Source organism: Typopeltis vanoorti, chromosome 2 (assembly GCF_054136105.1).
Source record: "Typopeltis vanoorti isolate ZY-2024b chromosome 2, IOZ_Tvanoo_1.0, whole genome shotgun sequence".
Lineage (NCBI taxonomy): Eukaryota > Metazoa > Arthropoda > Arachnida > Uropygi > Thelyphonidae > Typopeltis > Typopeltis vanoorti.
In genome coordinates this window covers 79,689,317-79,703,296 of record NC_143550.1, presented here as the reverse complement: position 1 = coordinate 79,703,296, position 13,980 = coordinate 79,689,317, and the positions used below count along the sequence as shown (strand labels likewise).

Genomic DNA, 13,980 nt, shown 5'->3' with positions numbered 1-13,980 from the left:
GAATTTAGACGTAATGGCAAAGAAATTCTTCAATTAAAAAACGGAGACATACTATATTATAAAGGCCAAGATAAGGAAATAATCAGCGGAGTTGGATTCATGATCAATGAAAAAATTGAAGAACAGCATAATAGAATTTGACAGTATATCTGATCGAATAGCAAGCACTGTTGTTTAGATCACAAAAAGATGCACTCTTAAGATCATCCAAGTCTATGCACCAACAATAATTCATACTGATGAAGCCTTCTATCCCAGTGTAGCCGTCTATCCTTTTCCTGTGTAGAGAGTTGGGATACAGCATGTATCCCAACTCTCTACACAGGAAAACATCATTTCAGGAAATACAGGAAAATATTATTCCACAATTGTAATGGGAGACTTTAATGCTAGAATTAGTATACAACAATTAGATGAAAGTTCAATGGGAAATTTTGGATATGGCATGAGAAACAATAGAGGAACAAGGTTAATAGAATGTACAGAAAAAGAAAACCTGTACAACACGAATTCCTTTTTCAAGATAAAAACACAGGAAGTGGACATGGAAAAGTCCCAATGGAAAAACTAGTGAAACTGACTTTATCCTAAGCAAGGAATACGTGGATAAGAAATCAAACAAAGTCTCTGACGTCATTGGAAGAATGAAACATCTGAAGTGGCAATGGGCTGGGAATATTGCTGGAAGACAAGATCAACTGGATTGGATTCCACGAGAGGAAAAACGACCACGATGTCGACCAAAATCACGGTGGATTGATGACATAATCAGATTTGCAGGAGTGACATGGGAAAGGAGAGCCATGGACAGACATTTCTGGAGTAATCTTGGAAAGGCCTTCATCCAGCAGTGGATCGACAATGGCTGATAATAATGATGATATATATATATAAATTGTTTTACATCATATATACAGTATTCAAATGTATTTACAAGTCTCCAACTGATACAAATATAAATGACAATATGCATTTATTGTAGCTTTTTCTAACCCATATTATTATTTCTAGTAAAAAAATTATAAGAATAATCAAATTTTTACCTTTCTTTTTTTGCTTTTTCTGTTCCTGTTCATCTGTTTTTGCTGCTCCCAGAAGTGTGAAAATAATCCCAGCTTGAGAATTTATTCCTACTGCAGTTACCAGCATTTTACCACTACCTTCCATTACGTGTGTTCCTAATATAGTAAAAGCATTAAATTTATTGCCTAAATATAGTATAGAAGTAAATATAGATTGCCTAAATTTTTAGAATGAATGATTGCAGTTTTTGGGGGGTGTATGGAGTGAGTTACAGGGAAGAATGATATTATTAAGTACATGCAAGAATGTCTATATAAGTAAGGCATTAGATACAAATAGAGATCACTAAGTTGTCCAATGGGGGCATACAGGCATACAGGAAAAAAAGTTGAATTTTTGGCCTTAGTGAATATATTGGGCCATGGATTGTCATGAGAAGAATGTACTCCAACTTACTGAGCTGACTGAAGGAACTCAAAGTCAAAGAGTGTTAGACCTCATTATAGTGTCAGAGGGGATTTAGGTTAAAAATGTGGCTGTTCTGTCTAGCTGTGATAGTCACTGCTGTATTAATCTGGGAAGTGGTTAAGTATATAGATGTTTTACTCAGAAAAGATTACATGCTAAATTACAAACAGCTATACTTAGCTGAATCCCATGATATCAGTCACTGGATGGGATATTGGTAGTGCATGCAAATTATTAAAATATACATGAATGATGCAATATCAAAATGTATCCCAGAGTTCTAAGAATATGAGTTAAGTGGATGTGCAGTTTTAATAAGAAACAAATTCTTAAGAGAAAGAGGATATAGAAGTAATGATGTGTACAATGACATCAGTTATGAAAATTATAAGGCAGAGGCCAGAAAAGTTATAAGCACTGTACAGAAATCTAAACAGGAGCATGAAATGAATTAGCTTTGCAAGTTAAAGACAAAAGAATTCTGTTGTTGTGCTGCAAGTAAAAGAAAGAGAGAGAGAAAGAGAGAGAACAAATCTGAAAGAATAACTCTAGTGAATGAAAAGAGTTTGTGGGGTGGAAGTGGAAGAAATCAGTACCCATTGGTACTTATTTCTTTGTTGGTTGGTAGCTTTCAGTACTTTTACTGAAATCTACCAACCTGTGGATGCAATATGGAGCCCAATGCTACCTCTCTACTGAATGAAAAAACTCAGATGTTTCAAGAGGTTTGGAGCTGTTTCTGAATAAGGATTCAGTAATAGGGGACTGATGGGATATCGGCATGAATACTAGAAGAGTGTTCATCTAAACTGGCTATTCCTTTGACTGGTTATATAATCTGATTCTTGGAAAGGAAAGATTCCATAGGACCATAAAGAAAGTATAGTAATGCACTGGACAAAGGTGTTGCAAAGACTAATGTGTCTAACTATCAACTTATCAGTATCTCTGGAGTGGTGGTAAAGATTTTGGAAAATATGATAAGAGCTTGCATACAGAAATGGTTTTAATAGAGAATATGTGTGTTGCAATAAACAGCATTGGTTTACTAAGGGAAGGTCATATTTGAGCAACTTGCTCACATTTTATAATAAAATTACAGTTGAGTTAGATGAAGAAAATGGATATACCATGATACTTTTGCCTAAATTGCAGTATGATATGTGATTGGATTATAAACTATTAATCTGGATAAGGTGGATAGGTGACTGACTGACAGATATCAAAAAAGTGATGTATGTGCATGGGGGAAGGGATCGTTGCTATGTCATTAATGTAAAGACTGTTATTCATTTTTTTACATTAATGATGCTGGGAAGGATTTGACAGGAGACATAAAACAGTTTGCTGAAAATGCAATAACAGGAAGTAATCAGGAATATGACTGAAATGCAGCACTTGCAGAATAATTTGAATAAGTTGTAATTGTGGGCACAAATTATTCTCAGGTTCTGGCTGGACAGATTTTATTAAGCTCTAGTATTTCAAGTATTCATAAAAATGTTGTAAAGCCATTAAAATTTTTTAAAATTTCAATTGAACTTATTTTGTATTTTTTTTTTTATTTCATTGGATTTTCTATTTCAAATGGACTAAGAATTAGATAAATTCAGAAATCTCGCAAAAGAAACCAAACATATTATTTTATCAAGCCACTTCATGTCTTTAATAATAATGGAGGGAGATGCACCTGTCCCACATAAAGCCTCAAACATCCATGCCAAAGTGGGACTGGATGGAGAAAAATGCTATCCACTAATGACCAATCCAGCAAGCAGTTAAGGAACAAATGTATCAAATTTGCAATACATATTCACTAGGTAGATGGAATTTAATAAATTTTGGAATTGACAATGTGTACAAGAAAACACAAGTGGGGTTTGATTTTGCTTTCAATCAGGTTTCTATGATTAAAATGATTAAAGCTGATATTAAAAATTTAGCATTAGATTAATGGATTTTTTTAATGACTCCTATCCATGAAAGGTTGTAAACATATTATGCATTACTATTTTGGCTGGATTAAATTAAAAAATCTGAAAATCCTTCTCTAGAAACCAAACACAACACTTGCATGCCTTTAATGAGCAGTGTGATGGTCTCATACTAGGTAATAACTCATCTAACTCCATTAATGTGATTTACAAAGATTGATGGTTGCAGAAGAGTAAGATTTCAACCAAAATTGCTTGGTTGAAAAGTCATCATCATCATCATCAAATTCCTGCCATGTTCCCTCAAGGGGTGTACAGGATATGATAGTACTACATGAAAAAAATTACATCATTATTAATTTCCTATCTACAATTTTCCTCCAAATCAGTCTGTTACTTGTCAACACTCCAACATTATCAGATCTTATATTTCTATCGTCTAAAGCACTTTGTACCATATCAATCCACCTATATCTTGGTCTTCCCTTGGGTCGTTTTGCTGCCAACTTGGCAGAGAATACTTGTTTTGCTAATCTTTCTTTGCCCATTCTGTTTAAGTGACTATACTACCTGAGATTAACTCTGCTAACGCATTCCTGGATGCTGACAATGTCAAGTTCTTTCCTAATATCCTCGTTTTTAATATGACACTGCCATTGATGCCATCTGTTCACGCCTATAATCTTTCTCAGGACTCTCATATCTGTGGTCTCTAGTCTTTGGTCAAGTGTTTTACTTCTGACCCAGCTCTCAGATCCATAAGTTAAAACTGGTTTGAACACTGTCTTGTATACAGCTAATTTAGTGTTCTGACTAATTTCTCTCTTATTCCATATGAATTTATTCAATTGACTTCCCACCATACCAGCTTTGCTGATTCTGTTGTCTATTTCTATATTTAATTTACCACCTTCAGTAAAAATCGTGCCTAAGTAGCTGAAATGTTTTACTTGTTCCACAGGTTCTCCATTCACAACACAGTTGACATTTTTAATGATTCTGCCTATTTTCATTGTCATTGTCTTTTTATTGCTGACCTTCATACCATATCTATTACAACAGCTATTCAATTTAGTCAGAGAATCTTGCAGACTTGTAGCGGATTTATTTAGAAGTATAACATCATACGCATAAAGCAAAGAGCTGACATTAACATCTCCAATTTTGATATCATGTTTAATACCACTTTCCTTCATAATGTGATCCATATAGATAATGAATAACAGAGGGGATAATGTACATCCTTTTCTCACACCAGATTTAACATTAAATCATCTTCCTGTACTTCCTTCAATTCTAACTGCTGACTTACAACTCAAATAAAGACTAAGTATTGCTTGATATAATTCCCCATTGACACCATATAACTGCAGCGTATTGAATAGCTTCTCTCTTGGCACCTTGTCATGTGCCTTTTCCAGATCGACAAAACTTAAATACAGATCTTTGTTATATTCCCATGCTTTCTCAACTATTTGTCGTAAAGTGAAGATCTGATCCTGACAGCCTCTATTTGGCCTGAATCCAGCTTGTTCTTCACTAAGCTTTACTTCCACAATTCTTCTCAACCGTTTCTCAAGTATACTTGCATAGATCTTGCCAGGAACACTCAGTAGGGAAATACCTCTGTAATTCTCACATGCAGTTTTATTTCCCTTTTTATATATGGGTACTATGAGAGCTCTACTCCAATCATCGGGAATTCGTCCCTCTGTCCAGGCTTTCTGAACTATGCAGTGCAGCCACTGTAAGACTCTTATACCACCATACTTCAGCATTTCTGGTCGAATATCATCTACTCCTGCTGTCTTTCCACATTTCATGCCTTTGATGGCTTTTTCTACTTCAAGTATGGATATGTATTCCTGACTGCATGCCTGGTCAGTGGTTTTTACCACTGTGCTGTCATCACTGCTTGTTTCATTTAGCAGTTTTTCTAAGTAATTACTCCATACTTCAAGGATATCTTTTTCTCCCGTTTTCATGTCACCTTTATCATCTCTAATTCCTTTTATAGCACTCTTTCCTCCATTCTTAAGCTTCTTCAACAACCTCCAGAATATTTTGCCACCTTCTTGATATTTATTTTTTATATTCTTGCCAAAGTCCTCCCATGACTTTTGTTTAGCTAGTTTTACACAGTGTTTAGCATTCTTGCATTTGTCTCTATATTCTCTAAGAGCACAAGCTGACTTATTTGAGAGGAACTTTTGGTATGCTTTCTTCTTTTCCTTCACTGCCTCTTTAACTTCCTGTGTCCACCAGAGAGTTCTGATTTTTTTATCCTTACAGTCAACCTCACCACATGTCTCTCTGGCAGAATCAATCAATGTTTTCTTCAGAGTTTGCCACTGAATCTCCAAGATTTGATTCCTGTTCTCAAACTCTTTCATTTTTTCTTCAATAATCTTTGTGTATTTTTGTCTACAGCTCACATCTGAGAGCTGCTCAACTTTTATTCGCTTTAAAACTTTCTTACATGTTATTGTTTTCAATATGAAATTCAATTTTATCCTGCTCAAGACTAAATAGTGATCACTTCCAATTTCAAATCCTCTGTACTTGGTGTCCTGCACCAGGGAGAAAACATCACTATCAACAATAACATAGTCAATGAGACTTTTCTTATTCCTAGCCTCTTCTCTCCATGTGAATTTGTGCACATTTTTATGTTGGAACATGGTGTTAGTAATAACCAGTCCATGTCCTGAGCAGAAATCCAACAGATATTTGCCATTATTATTAGCTTTGCTCTTTTCTCCAAATTTTCCCAAAATATTTTTGTATGTCTCACAATCATTTCCTACTCTGCTATTTAGATCCCCAACAAGGACCAACTTTTCATTTTTCATTGTGTCAGTTGCTTTTTCTAATGCCTCAAAAAATTCCTCCACTTCTACCTTAGTAGAACCTTCTGTGGGACCATAGGCACAAATAAGTCTCATTGTCCAGTTCCCCATTCTCATATTTGCCCACATTACTCTACTTGAGACTGACTGCCATTCAAGAAGATTAGCCTCGTATTTTGTGTTGAATACTATGGCTAGTCCTTCTTTTCCTTGATTGTCATTGCCTGAATATAACATTTTGTATATATTGCTCAGAAAGATCTCACCAGTTTTGGTCTTTTTTGTTTCAGTCACCCCTATTATGTCGAACTGGTACTTATGCAATTCCTCTGCCAGCTCCACTTCTTTGCCATTGAGACTTCTTACGTTGATAGTACCGATCTTTAACTCTGGTGATGTTGAGGTGGAAGCACTTAATGAAGCTGATAGTCCAATCATTTCAATTTTGGTTTCAAATGGACCAATTGTAGCAGCAAAATTAGGTAAACCAAAATTATATGGATAGAACAGATAAGCCAAATTAGACTAGAATGAGTGAAAATTGAATGGATGTGTGAAAAGTTAGAGTGCACGATAACTTTTCGCATTAAAAAAAAATTATATCTGATCCACACACGAAAGGTCACAAGACCTATACCACATTAGTGCCATGTGTGGGCTAAAGAAACAAAAGAGAGGAAAAATCTGTGTACATTTTGCTTGAACAGTTGAGGATTGTAATCTTTGGGGGGAAGGCAGAGTGAGGAGACTGTTCCAAAGGACAGAAATAGATAGAATGAAAGAGGAGGCAGTGAAGTTGATTCGATTAGTTTCGAGATGGACTGTAAAAGGGGTGTTCGTTAGCAGTGGCTTCTGGTTTAATGATTTTTGAGGAGAATGGAGGAATAACAGTGGCCAATTCAGTACAGCACTGTCTGTGAAAGTATCTGTATAAGAGGCACAAGGCAGAAACTGAACATCTGTTAGAGAGAGGGAATGAAGTGGTTTTGTGAGAGAGAGGGATCATGAATTAGCCAGATTGCTCTCTTCTGGATAGAATCAAGCAATCTTAGAGATGATTTTGGTTCACCATTCCAAATATGAGAGCAATATTCCATGGCTGGGTGGATTTGGACTTTGTATACAGTTAGCAGCTGTGGGGATGTGAAGTAATGTCTTGTGCAAAACAGTACGCTGAATTTTTTTGCTGATGCAGAAGCTATACAGTATAGTTTGATTTAACACGGTTCAAATGGCACTTATTTTTAAAATTTCTGTTTGAATTCAGTTCTGTTTAGAAGGGGATTTCCATTCTAATTATAATTTCCTAGAATGGTACACATGTATTTAAACTTGAATTTTGAAGAATCCCCCCCCCCCTCGATGTTTTAAATATCAGGGATTACTCTACGCTACAGAATGTAGACAATTGTGGCAACAATAAAAATATCAATTTCTATAATTATGATTTCCTGAAGTTAAGCAGACAGATGATCCGTTATCTTCACTTGCCAATGGTTCCTGGAAGCAGAAGAGTGCTATGATGATTCCCCGAAGATAAGTTGGTCCATTACGGGAGGCCTGCCTTTATAAAGCTGCTTGGAAGGAGTTAAGCTGTTTGCTAAACAATCATTTCTTGTTTACAATTCGAAATGTTTACACGTCTTGTGTTTTGTTCGTGCAATAGAGTTATACAAGTATTTATTAAATTTTCAAGTTTTGTACACGTAATATCAAATTATTAAAATTAATTATTTTCAGATATTTTTGTGACATTACCCCGTTAATCACAATGTAAGATAATTCAGATAGACAGAAGAAGAAAAGAAAAGGGCTATTTCTTTAGAAAGTAAGATCCAAATTTTAGATAGTTTAGCAGCTGGAGAAGGTTCAACATCCACAGGGAAATATTTTGGACTGAACGAAGCTAATGTGAGAATGATTAAGAAAAATGAAGGTGCCATTAGAAAATCTGTTCTTTATGGAACAAAATTAGGTGCCAAGTTGTCATCGTATATGAGACATTATAAAGGCCCCAGTGATGTGGATAGAAGATTGCTCACAAAAAATAATACCTTTAGATGGAAATGTTATCAAACAGAAAGCATTACAGTTGTACAAACAGATTCAGGAAAAGGAGCTAACAATGCCAAACACCAATTGTGATTTTTCTGCAAGCACAGGTTGGCTTACAAAATTTCTCAAAAGATAAGCACTTCATAATGTAAAAATAAAAGGAGAAGCCGCATCTGTAGATGATCCAGCAGATAGGGATTTTTTTCCAAAACTGTCCAAAATTATTGAAAATGGTAGCTACACTCCTGATCAAGTTTGGAACACAGCATTTTTTGGAAAAAATTGTCAAGAAGAATTTATATAGCGAAATCACAAAAAAGTGTTGGTGGCTTTGAAGCAGCTAAGGATTGTGTGACTCTATTATTTTGCAGCTGTGCTTCAGGAGATCGCATATCAAAACCATTACTCATTAATCGATCCCTAAGACCGTGGACAATGAAAGATGTAGATTTTAACATGTTCCTGTGCACTGGAAGGCAAACAAAAAAGGTTGGGTTACAAAAGAAATTTTTAACGAATGGTTCCATCAATGTTTTGTTCCAAAAGTTAAACGCTATTTGATGGAAAAAAATCTGGACTTTAAAGTTTGATTGATTATAGATAATGCACCTGACCATCCTGTTTTAAAACACCTGAATGTGGAATTTTGTTTTCTGCCAACTAATACAACCACTAGACCAGGGTGTGATCATTACCTTCAGAATTTACTACATAAGAAGAACATTCCTATACATTTTGGAAAAACTAGTTAAGGATAATTTACTGACAATTATTATGTGTGGAAGAAATTTTCTATTTTGGATTGTATCAAACTTGCAAAGTTGGCATTATCAGAATTGAAACCATCAACTTTAAATGCATGCTGGAGAGCTACTTGGCCAGAAGGTATGAAAAAAGAAACACCCTTTACCTTTGCTGTACAACTGAATATCCCAATAACATCAGATTAGCACATGGACTTCGCGGAGAAGGATTTGATGATTTTTCATCTGCAGATATTGAAGAATTGATGACAAAATAATAGAAGCTGTTTTTGAGAATCTAGGTGAAAAAGTAAAAAGTGATGATAATGAGATTCCACTCCTGCAGGATTAATTAAAGAAGGGCTTCAAATGGCTAGTAAATGCAAATTCATTTTCTTACACATGATCCAAATACTGAATGAGCTGAACAGTTTAAATATGAACTGAAGTCATGTATGATGCGATATGAAGAATTATACAAAGATCTAATCAAAACAGGATCTCAACGATTAATTACAGAGTTTGTGGTTAAAAAAAAAAAAAAAACCTTCTGAATTATTGGAAATTAGTGCTAATTTAGTTCCTTTTACTGAAAAAAATGTTTCACCATTGCAGTATGAATGGGATGGCCAAAGTGTTTCAAGTGATGGAAGTGATTTAATTCCAGTCTCACAAAAAAAGAATGCAGCTACTGTCAGAAAGTGGCGGCGAATAAAATTTAACTAATAACCACATGCACACAGGTGTATTTGGACCTTTTCGAATTTCTGTTTTATTAGTGACACACTACTTTCTTTAAGAAAGATACATATCTATATACTTTAAACAACTATTTCAAACAAAAAAATATTCCATTAAAATTAAATAGATTTTATTCAATGATTTTCATCTGTTTTGTTTGAAAATAACTTACTGTTCGTATTGGATTTTCACATCTAGAACAATTCTTCTATTTTTTATCATATGTACTATATTCTTTTTTTACACATATGTATATATATATAAACACTTCAGATTTTAAAAATAAAATTTCTATCCTTGTTAACTACTTTATTCAGAAGTTCTTAAATTATTTCATTTTGTTATACATTCAGGTTATTTCTCCTTTAAAAACAAATTATATCAAAAAATTGAAGGAACGGCAATGGACAATCCTATTTCTCTTAGTATTGCTTATATTCTCTTACTTCATGGAACACTTTGAACAATGTATCTTTGATAACATTTAACAAATATCATCCAAATTTGTACCAATATACAGATTTGCAGATGATATTTTTGTAATTTGGAATGGCTCTTTCTCTGAGTTTCAGTAGTTTTTTTCCAAATTAAATGCACTTCATCCCAGGATCCAATTCACCTTAGAAAAGAAGTAAATAAACAATTAGACTTTTCAGATCTTCCAATTCTATGTCAACCAGATGGAAGGTTGCAATATTTAGTTTTTTGGAAGAAGACTCATACACAGGCTGTTATATATCAGGAGTGGTGGTGAAGATTTTGGAAAAATTTACTAGGACTCGCATTCAGAAATGGGTTGACAGGGAATCTCTACTTTGCAACGAACAGCATGGGTTTACTAAGGGAAGGTCATGTTTCAGCAACATGCTCACATTCTATAACAATGTTACCATTGGAACAAGAGGAATGGATACATGGTGATACTTTTGGATTTTGTTAAGGCTTTTGACAGAATACAGCATGGTAGACTGTTGTATCAATTGGAGAATATGGGTTTGGATTATAAAATATTAGCGTGGTATATGGGGGATGCGAGTCTGCGAAATTTAAGGTAGCTTGTGGTATACCACATGGATCAGTCATTGATTCGCTGTTATTCAATCTGTACATTAACGATATTAAGAAGGATTTGACAGATGGCACAGCTATATGCTGATGATGCAAAATTAGGTGGGGTAATCAGGGATGCTGCTGATATGCAGTACTTGTAAATTATTTAAATAGGATGGAATTGTGGGCATGGGAAAATGGATGCCAGTTCAATGTTAGTAAAACTAAAGTCATGCACTTTGGCATGATTTGATATCCAATGTCGTATTATATTGGTGGAATTACACTAGAAGAAATTGATCATACTGGGGATCTTGGAGTGTTAGTAAACAGCAAGTTGAAGTGCAGAGGCCATGTACCAAAGATGCAAAGACAACTCAAAAGATAATTATAATGTTGAAAAGAACTTAATTTCAACATGTAAAGATAAGGATGTCATTTTGCCTCTTTACAAAAGACCTTGATAAGAGCTCACTTGGACTAATGTGTTCAAGTCTGGTCTCCTGGTTTCAGTTTTGATTCTGATATAGTGGAGAGAGTGCAAAGTAGTGATAAAAATGATATCAGGATTGCGGAATACTGATTATGAAGACAGACTGAGAATTTGTAGACTGCAGACATTAGCAAACAGGAGAAAGAGAGTTGATATGATTGAGACATACAAACTTCTAAATGGGTCATACAGGATTTCAGTTGATGCAATTTTTCATTTCATGAAGGGGGGAGGGGGCATCCTTGGAATCAGAACAGAAACCAGACCTGTGCACAACAGTCCAAGTCAAGTCTTACCAAGGCATTGTATTTGCTTATTTTTACATGTGAAACATGTAAAAATAAGCAAAATAATATGCTTATTTTTACATGTGAAAGTTTGTTTCAGCATCACAATTATCTTTTGAATTGTATTTGCAATCTTTCCTACATGGCCCCTGAATTTCAACTTGCTATTCACTAAAACTCCAAGATCACTAGCCTGATCAGTTTCTTCTAGCATAATCCCACCAATATAATATGACATTGGATATTTAATCACACCAAAGTGCATGACTTTACATTTATTGACATTGAGCTGATATCCATTTTCCCAAGCCCATAATTCAAGCCTATTTAAATCATTTCCAAGTACAGCATAACAGCAGCATCCCTGATTACCCTACCTATTTTTGTATCAGAGATAGTTGTTGAAAGTTTTCCCATTTGGTTATACTATAAATTAAAGATGCGAAAAAATTATATTCTTGGTTTTAATCCTTTATCCAAGTGTAAGCAAACAAAGTTTGAGCCTAAAGTATTTTCAAGACAGGTCAACTCATATATAGAGGCTGATGACTATACATTGCCTTAGTATCCCATAATGCAAAGCACATATACTTATAGACATGTATAATGCTATGCATTATGGGAAGGATCACTACCTAGACTGGTTTCAATCTTTATTGAGGTCTCATCAGTGGGAGCCAACAAAGTGCTTGGCATTATGGGATACTGATATGGGATCTTTAATTTGTAGTATAATCAAGAGTGGAAGAACTTCCAACAACAAGAATTTCTAAGTATTTTAATAATAAGGTGTAACACCTGGCTACTCATATATGAAAGTATGGCGTCTGCATTACTTCAACCTATGGCTCACATCTGGGTCTGGTTCCCACTGATGAGACCTCAATAAAGATTGAAACCAGTCTAGGTAGTGACCCCTTCCATAATGCATAGCACTATACATGTCTGTAAAGATATGTGCTTTGCATTATGGGATATTGAGGCGAGTGATATGAAGTCATCAGCCTCTATATACGAGTTGCCTTGTTCTTAAAATACTTCAGGCACAAACTTTGATAAAGAATTTGCTTATACTTGGATAAAGAATTAAACTTTTTTTTTTGAGGGATAACTACCTCAGACAGTATGTAACAGAGGGCACGTGAGGATTGAGGGTCTTGGATTTGGTCATCTCATCAGAGGATGTAATTATAAATGAGGTGTCAAATCATCCACCAATTGGTGAGAGTGACTATGAGGTGATTAACCTGGGTGGTTGCCAGTAGTGTGAGGACCTCTGTGAGAAAAGGGTATATGTGGAACTAAAGGGGGGGGGGGGGTTGATTATGAAGAGCTCAGGAGACAACTTGTGGGTGTAACATGGAATGAGGAGTTAGCTGGAAAAGAGATCAATACAGCTTGCAGGATTTTCAAAAACTATCTAGTAGATGCAATGTCTAAATATATTCCAAGGGTGAGAAGGTTAAATAAAGTAGGTGTGAGATGGATGAATAAAGAGATTAAGCATGCGATACAGAGAAAGAGGGCATTGTGGAGGCAGCATAAGCGACGTGGAAATAACCAATTCCATGAGGTCTACAAAGACCATGCAAGGAGAGTGACTTGGTTGGTGAGGGTAGCTAAAGAGAGGTATGAACAGCAGTTAGCTAATGAAGCCAAAAAGAATCATTTCGATATGTAGCCAACAAAAGAAAGAATGATTATGGAAGAATGACACTGATTGGAAAAAATGGTATAAAGACAGCTATTGTGGAATGTGTGGTGGAGATACTTAATGAGCAGTTCATAAAGGTCTTTCAATCTTGTGAATGTGACTTCATAGAGAGATGGAGAGCAGTAGATGATGGGGAGGAGAGACTGACTGTAAGTGAGCAAGAGGTGTATGGGGAGTTGAGTAAACTAGATGTTAATAAGGCTGTGGGACTTGATAATATATCGACATGTATTCTGAAGCAATGTGCCAGGGAGTTGACACCTGTCTTGATATATTTTTTTAAAACGAGTCTTGCACTCGGACAAATCCCTAAGGAGTGGAAGGAGGGCAAGATTGTTCCACTTCATAAAGGAGGTGATCAAACTCAAGCATCAAAGTATAGGCCTATCTGTGTGTGTCAGGTGTTGTGGTTAAGTTGTTGGAGAAGCTGTGAGAACTAGGATCCAGAGTTGGGTTGACAACAATGGTATCATCTTTGATGGACAGCATGGATTTGCTAAAGGGAGGTCATGTTTTAGTAATCTACTTACTTATTACAATAAAGTGACTGCTTCCTTGGACAGAGGAGAAGGATACACAGTGATATACTTGAATTTCGCAAAGGCTTTTGATAAAGTACCTCA

The 13,980-nt window shown here is 35.3% G+C and overlaps 1 protein-coding gene across 10 annotated transcripts in view; it reads right to left on the bottom strand.

Moving 5' to 3' along the window:
- PMCA (plasma membrane calcium-transporting ATPase 3) overlaps window positions 1–13,980 on the bottom strand; it is a 1,392,263-nt gene that overhangs the window by 828,117 nt on the left and 550,166 nt on the right. For all 10 annotated transcript variants that reach the window (XM_090412026.1, XM_090412017.1, XM_090412079.1 and 7 more), the window contains one exon: window positions 1,044–1,178. In XM_090412026.1, the coding sequence (XP_090268152.1) occupies window positions 1,044–1,178 (135 nt within the window). The remainder of the gene's footprint in view (window positions 1–1,043; window positions 1,179–13,980) is intronic.